The sequence below is a fragment of the Blennius ocellaris genome (assembly GCF_963422515.1).
Source record: "Blennius ocellaris genome assembly, chromosome: 3".
Classification (NCBI taxonomy): Eukaryota; Metazoa; Chordata; class Actinopteri; order Blenniiformes; family Blenniidae; genus Blennius; species Blennius ocellaris.
In genome coordinates, this window is record NC_137652.1 from 17,981,619 (window position 1) to 17,989,975 (window position 8,357).

At 40.9% G+C, this 8,357-nt stretch overlaps 1 protein-coding gene across 1 annotated transcript; it reads left to right on the top strand.

The window, feature by feature from the left end:
- Positions 1 to 3,414: 3,414 nt before the first annotated feature.
- LOC308144593 (vasorin-like) lies at positions 3,415 to 8,134 on the top strand (the record flags this gene model as incomplete). Its single annotated transcript, XM_080515749.1, has 1 exon — positions 3,415 to 8,134. One exon carries the CDS (start codon positions 3,415 to 3,417, stop codon positions 5,551 to 5,553), a length of 2,139 nt encoding a protein of 712 aa, XP_080371875.1. The 3' UTR covers positions 5,554 to 8,134.
- Between the last annotated feature and the right edge of the window lie 223 nt (positions 8,135 to 8,357).

Here is an 8,357-nt window from a genome sequence, read left to right on the forward strand (position 1 = left end):
ATAAATGTAAATCAAATCTTCAGTTTCTTTCTACACGCCTGGGATTGATGACTTATTAGCACATTGATGCTTTTCGGACACTACATGCTTAAATTATCCATTTGAATGAATCAAACATACAGAAAAAAACAAGACAAGTCCACACAGATCTTCCAATGTGATTTTCAATCTAATGCACTTCAGCTGGTTCCAGGGTGGAGACATACTTTTGAGACATTTGATTCACTTCTCAGCCTTGATCATCTGTGTTTTAGACTCATTCATTCAGAAGTACTCAGGACCCTAAATATGTCATATAAAATAATGAATGGAGGTTTTTAGCTTTGTTCCAATGGTGTGTTCATGACTTTTACTGTATAAGTGTTGTGAGAAAGACACTCAGACAGTTTGATTATTTTTTTAAAAGGTTTTATCTGATTTATTGTCAATTCTCTGTATACAGAAATCTGCATTAACACATTTTAGGACAAAAACATCTGGACATTTACAACTGGCAATCTCTCAGCAACGTCTGAGAAATGTAGCTTGTAGATATAAACGAACTGCCGCACAATTAAGCCCATTTGTCTTTTTGTGTCTCGTAATATTTACTGAGTATGAAATGAAAAATACAGTATCAGGAGACACACAATGTGGTTTCTCCCTGGTTTAAACAGAGAAAGGGGCATATGAGTTGTAGGATAGCTGACACTGCTCAATACATTAATCTGGTTAGAGCCTCTTATCTCTCTTGAACTATTCAGACTTTAAGATCATTTATAAGCAATTTGACATGCATGGTTTCTTTTCATTCATCTCCTTTTCTCGACTCCCTGTGGCCACCATTCTTCCATTTATATTGTAGCCTTTCCTCTCCTTTAATGCCACCAAGTTATTGTCTTTGCCAGCGTGCCAGCAGTAGCACCCTGATGAGCAGCTTTACTGCTCTATAAACAGTAAGGGAGTGCAGACAAAGAAAGATCCGGATTCCAGAGGAGCTTTTAAACCAAGATATCCACCTGAAGCTAAAGCCGTCATGTCATGTGCGTCGCCATAGCAGGAAGGACTGAATGTCATCACAGGGGTGTGCTCGGAGCTTACTTTGAATGTGAGGGCGCGTGTGCATCACTGTTTGCATTGTTGGTTTTTATTTGGTCGCCTTTATCCCAGAACAAAGCAGATAATAACAGCTCTTTCTCTGTAGCGTGATGTGACAGAGTGGTTTGGTGACATTTAATGTCAGTTTTTTTTTCCTTTCTTTTGTTTTCTACTTGGCTGCCTCCATCCATCTCTTTCCAAAGGATAACAGACTTTTGTAAAGTCATCAGAAAGTTATGTGGAAACAAAGCAGAGAATGGATATACAGAGTCAACCACGAGACATGTTGGAATGACAAGTTCTTCACTAAGACCTCTTTTACACAAAAAAATTTCAAGTGAAAATGCCTCGTTTTTGCGTTTTCCTTCCAGAAATGTTTGCATTTTACATGCAACATTCTGAAAACGATGTTCGATTACACCGAAACAGCAAAACCACTGAAAACAATGGAGTTGGCATCTTGGGCCTCTCGTGGGGGTAATTGGTTTTGTAATGAAACCATACACATGCTTGGATACATGAGAAACACTCAACTATAAAACTACCAAGTCCCAGGAGAATATGGAATGAGAGTGATGACACTCTGGAGGCAAATGTTGTTATTGTCCATCGACTTGTGCACATGCAGAAGAACTGTTTACCACCACAGGGGTGCACATGTGCAATAGCAGTGTTTTGAAAAAGTTGCGTTTTCCCTCGTTTACATGGAGTTGGACCATTTTAAAATAGTTAGACCCAAAACACAAGAAATGTTTTTTTGTTTTACTTTGTATTTTTATATTGACCTGCACTAAGGGACAGCTGCTGCCAGCGGTGCTAGCGAGCCACGCATGGGCTCGTTTGACGTGTTTGAGCTCTTATCTCACAGAAGATAACGCAGCTCATCATGATAATGAGCCCCACTAGATATACTTCCACTTAGTTTCAGATAAAAGCTTCAAGGAGTTAATGGAATATATTGAGCCTGAATCCACCAAGCTGGTACTCAGATGAGGAACTCCAGAGTACTACAGGATGTGAAGTGCCTCATATTTCAGCAGCATTTAAAATCTGATATAGTTGCTGAAGATTGGGCTTCAATGGGCTCCTAATGCACATAATATATTTCAGACACAGTGTTGAAAAAAAATCTAATTATAAACTATACTCAAGCATTTTCACCTTTTCCCCCTGCATCTGAAGCTGTCATTTCTTAGCATTGGAAACATGTCACTGGTTGCCATATGCTATTTAATTAAAGTCTGTCTTATGTTTGGCTTGATGTTATAAAGTTGTGGGAGTAGCACATTTGCACACTCATAAATCTGCCAGGTTCAGCAGACCGCATTTTTTTTAATACATCATCTTTTTAAAGACATTGATTTTGCACCAGTTACTGAAATACAAGACATTTTAACTTGTATTTTCTCACCACCTGTTCACTTTCCTCTCATCCTACTTTTATAAAGTCTGATTTTCATGGAATATAATAAATGTCTGTTCTGATGTTGGATTTTACAAGGAAAGCGGAAAAAATGGAGGTGCCTGAGAATGGAAAAGAAAGAGATGTTGTTCAAACCCTTACCCACAGCCTAACTTTTGATGGGAGTATGCCGGGGCCTAAAGTCACTTAGTTTGTGAAATTGCATGCTGTTATCACAGTGAAATTTCACAGTGAAACGAGTTGAAGGGAAAGATTACATGTATTTATCATTTACATATTATTCTAAAATTGGGTCTCATACCATTTCACTGCCATGCAGTCCTCTGATGATTAGGTTTTTATTGGCCTGTATGTTCTATTTTTTTCATTTTACCAGTATCGATAATCAATATGACAAAAATGTGCTGCAGAGCATTGGAATATGTCTTCACCCTACATTCACCTTCAATATGTTTCTATTTAGTACCTCAGTTGCTGTGAGTGTCAAGGTGTATTACTGCAGACTCGATTTCATGAACCACTGAGTGTGTCATAAACACAAGAAAGAGGATGAATTACTTTTGACTTACCCATGAAGGGTCCACCTGGGTGGGCTGTATAAACTTCTTGTGCTTGGCCTCTTGGGCCAAATCACTGGGGATTTTGTTTATTAAATATAAGAAAACAAAAACCTATAGTGATGGTTTGATTTAAGTTCCAGTAAGTTATATACAGTGGTTATAGATTTAGTTTATATAGTTTGCATATGTCTTGGCCTGTATGTATGCAATGATGAGTTAAAGTTAAAATGTCGACAAAATATAGACAATTTCACACAACATGTCCTTAAAACATGACCAGTTTGAAACAAATGACACTGAACCCTCCATATTTTCTCTCTCTCTTATGTCTTTCAGAGTTTCAACCCTGTCACCATGTTGAAAGACCTGCGGTTGTTCCTGCTCTTCGTCTTCTCCACTGGGCTAGCGGCATCCTCTGATTGCCCAGCAGATTGCTCCTGCAGGGTTCCCTCGTCAATATTCTGCATTCATCGAAACGCACTAAGTGTGCCTCATGTGCCAACCACGACCCAGAATCTGTACATCTTCCAGAATGGAATTGTCAATTTGGCACAAGATGACTTCAAAGGCCTTGTGGAGTTGGAGTTGCTCGACCTGAGCCAGAATGAGCTGACAGAGATTCCAAATGGTGTATTTCAGATGCTGTCAAAACTGAAGAACTTAGACCTGTCTTCAAACCATATTACCCATATCTCAAAAGACAGTTTTTCTGGACTGGTCCAGCTGGAGAGATTATATCTCCATGCAAACCGTATTCAGATCATTCATGTGGAAGCTTTTGAAGGTTTAGAGATGCTACTGGAACTGAAGCTGCAAGGGAACCAGCTTACTTCTCTACCAACTTTTAGTTTCCCCAGGCTTCTCCTTTTAGACCTTAGCCACAACAACATCCCAACACTAGGACCCTCAGACCTGCAGACTCCTCATCTGGAGGCCTTAAAGGTGTCCTCCTTAGGTCTTACATCTCTTGATGAGGATCTTGTGGCCTCCCTGAAAAATCTCCATGAGCTCGACATCTCAACAAACCATTTAGCTGAAGTGCCCCAAGCCCTAAAGCAGGATTCCCTAAAGGGTCTGACCAAGCTGAGTCTGGCTGCCAACCCACTTGGTGAGCTTAAAGTAGAGGACTTCCAGAAACTTTCTGGGATTCAGGATCTCGACCTCAGTGGGCTTAATCTCCAGGGATTTCCGCCAAGATTTTTCCAGACTTTCCCAAAATTGATGTACCTGACAGCAGCTGAGAACCCATTCAACTGCTTGTGTCCCCTTGCCTGGTTTCCTGTTTGGTTAAAAGAAAAGGGGGTCATTCTTGGAAGGCCTGAGGAAACCAGATGTCACTTTCCCATAGTCACTGCTGGAAAGATGCTTTCCGCGTTGGAGCACAAAGACTTTGGATGTCCACCAGCAACAACAGTACTTAGTGGTTCCCCGATTGGAAGTACTCCAGTTCCCAAGATTCAGACCACTCCTTCAGACAATCTGCTTACCAATGCTATACCACCTCCCCCTCCACCACCAAGTCAAGAAGCCATCTCCTCTAAAACAGATAGCTACCCTCATTCACCAGATCCCCCAGTCTCCCCAAGCTCCACCAGTGGGGAATATGAGCAGCAGTTCTGCCCACCAAATATCTGCTTGAATGGGGGTACATGTAATTTTGACCCATTGGGTCAACTCAGCTGTCTGTGTCCTACAGGAACTTCTGGCCCCTACTGTGAAAATGTAGACGAGGTTCCAGAGCCACCGAAACCTTCAGCAACTGAAATTTCTCTAGCTGCTCCTGTGATACCTGACAAACCAGATGCCATTAGCTCACACCAAGTGACCTCCACATCAATACTTTTGGACTTGCATCGCTTCATTGAGACACGACCACACATTCGAGGAATTCGACTGACCTACCGCAACCTGTCAGGGCCTGACCGCCGGCCAATGATACTCAGTGTGCCAGCGTCCTACCCTGAGTACACACTGCGTGGTTTGAGACCCAATTGTACCTACTCAGTCTGTGCCAGTCCTCTCGGTGAGAGAGTCAACTCTAGAGCCAACAGCTCTGTAGAAATAGGGTCATGTACAGAGGCTCGCACTGAAGGGGTGCCATTGACATCCTTAGAGCCCTGGGTGGAGACAAAAAGCTCGATGACATACTCTGTCATCTCTGCTCTAGCTGCCCTGGCACTGGTACTTGGATTAGCTCTGGTGACCGGGACAATAATTTGTCTCCGGAAGAGGAGGCAGACCAATGCAGGATTGGAGCTTGAACTGGGCCCGGCTGACCCTGATCCCATGGAACTGGAGGGCATAAAAACCTGTCTGGAGAATGGGGGAAATGGTACACTACCCCACAAGCAACCCGAGATTGATCGTTGCCAAACTCCACAGCCACCTCCATTTTTGCAACAAAATGGGAGTTTGGACTATGAAGTACCCTTAATGCAAGGACACTGCCCATCAAATAATAATCTAGCATCTCTAAAGTCATCCTATTTCTAATACTTGCGAAGGTTTTGGAAAGAATGCCCTTCAGGACTTTAAGATCTATCTATGGCTCACTTAGTGGTTGAATATAATTTTCATTCCAATTCCAGATATCCACAATTTGAGAAGTGGCGCTCAATATTCTTTGTCTATAGGATGAGACGACAGTTTGGATAATCCATTTCTGATACATCGAATGATGAATTCATGATTACAGCATGTTGGAAATGTGCTATAAACCACTGTGGGACAATAAACAGGATGTGCTTTTGGAGGGCAACCTGAACCGAGTCAAAACATTAAGTGCAATCAAGTCGAAAGGTCCCTGTAACAGACTGAAAATGGAAGTGCCTTTTTGCATTGAGACAACTGTAATGAACAGCTCATTGAAAAATGTTGGTGAAAGAAACAATGTGAATGAGCTCTAATCCTGTTGCTGGATTTAGGAGACATGTTATGGAGAAAGTGCCTTCAGCTTCTGGGCCACAGAACTGGAGGATTGAACAATGTTTAATATAAAAACAGCATTGGAGATGTAGGCATGCCTGGACTACACGTCGGTATAAATTGGAGTTAAAAGTGACTTCAACACACCTTCATGGGGATTATACAAAGAACTTGCACTGAAAAGAATGATTTCTTTTTTCTTTCCATTTTTTCATTCACACGCTGCCATAAGACTGATAATCATAAGGAAATGCAGTGAGATAGTGTCGTGAGTTGATAACCAATAATGCTGCAGCATCATGTTTTGTCAATGCCATTACCTAATTTGACTCAAAACCTAGCAGTTTTTTGGATCTGAATACTTCAATCTATGATAACACTCTCACACCTGGCACCCTCAGAATTAATGGGAGGTCATTTGCTGTGAAAGATAAATGGGAGTGGACTTTGCCTACATTGTCCTGAGCTGTGACGACCAGGCTGGTTTGTCTTGTGGATATAAATGTATTCTGTTTTTGTCTTTTGCCTTTGTAATTATTTTTTGTCTTTCCAGTTCATTCAGTATTGCTATTGTTCTTAGTTGAAAAGTCTGCATAACTCATCATGTATGTTTTTAATTGTCTTTGCTTTTTAGGTTACACAAATCTATTGACTTTCCTGAACATGCAGTGAGTGTAGAAGTAAATTCTTACATGAGTTTCTTGGAAGACCAACTCTAAAAAGCAACCAGCAAATATCTTTTTAAAAACTATAAATGAATATATATTGTACAACTTGGTCATCTGTACAGTACAGTCTAGACTTTTCTTTTTATTCTTGCCAACATATCTCACACTAACTCACCAAGTGAATGTATCCGCTAAGTGTTAGACACTTTACTCTCTGTGCCTCATCTGCCATCTCTACATAAAGACACAGTTAAGACAAACCTCAGACTGTTTTTGAACACCAAAGCACCCAGAAATGTGTTCAAAGGCCTTTTGCCACAAAGCCCACTCCTATAAAGCAGCACGCACGTGCCAAGAAAAGAAAGTGAGTTCAAAGAGATCCAAGACAATTTGCTCTAAGTGTCAGGGACTTCTAAGCACCATGTTTCCTCTTGGAGCTGCTGACCGTATCAAGTCTGAGGTGTTGTCTAGACAGTGTTTCTCTGTAGCTTTTTGCCTTTCCCTCTCTTTTTTTTGTCTGTTCATTTTTACCTCCACTTTAACTCGTTAACAGGTTTTTGGTAAGCAACGATCAGTGGCCCGTGTGCTTGAGGACTGCCTTGCTTGTTTACTGCCGACCAGACTGTGAAATGTACAGGCTAAATATGGTGTCCTTAAGTATCTGTCTGGTGCTGGGAATGTGACAAGCTTTTTAGAGTTTTGACATTTATTTTCTATCTTAGAAGTTCCTTGGTGAAATGGGTTTACAGCGACATGCCTTAGAGACAGTGATAGAGAGCCTTACTGACATCTTGTAGTGTCACATTACATGCTGATGTGCATTTCAAGAACAAAAGGGCTTTTATTTTGTCTCAGAAAACTCTTCAACACATCCTATTACACGTTTTAAAGAAATGAAGATACATGAAATGTAATGCAATGAACTGATACAAGATTTTAAAAAAAAGCCCTCATTCAAATCTCAGTTTGCCAACAGCCTGAAGCCCTGAAAACTGTGTGTGTATGTGTGTGTGTGTGTGTGTGTGTGTGTGTGTGTGTGTGTGTGTGTGTGTGTGTGTGTGTGTGTGTGTGTCTGTGTGTGTGTGTGTGTGTGTGTGTGTGTGTGTGTGTGTGTGTACATATTTCTGAGTCTGTGCACTATAATCCAGCACTGCCTACAATACACTTACTATTTTCTGGCTTCAGTTCTTTCTGTCAGTATTCCAGTATAAACACAGACACAGATGCTCATATATCTGCTTTCCCCCTGACATATCAACTCCAGGACTGTTGCTTCAGACAGCGAGAGGGGGCAGGAAATGTCTGAGATATTTTCAACATGCTTGTTACAGTACCTTCCCCATTGAGGGAACTTTTTTCTTCTTCTATTGTTGTATGTTTGTCAGTTTGCTCGCTTGGCAGTAGCATATCTGTGTAAATTTTTATGTCATTGTTGTTGTTTTTGCCAGGAAAATGATGCTGAGAAAAAGAACAGTATTAAAATGCCCTCATGAAAATAAACCTGTCGCTTTGTGATTTGTCAGTTTTGTTCGTTCAGGGTATGAGAAATTGGAATAAGTGACTTTCTTCATGGTACAATAATGTACATATCAATGTCGGCTTGAGCAGTTCTTTCCCTTCTTTGTGCATTTTAGGAATTAAAGCCCATTTAAGCCTGTAAATCTCTTCAGTGCTGTTGTCATAGAGCAATGCTAAACAATCAAG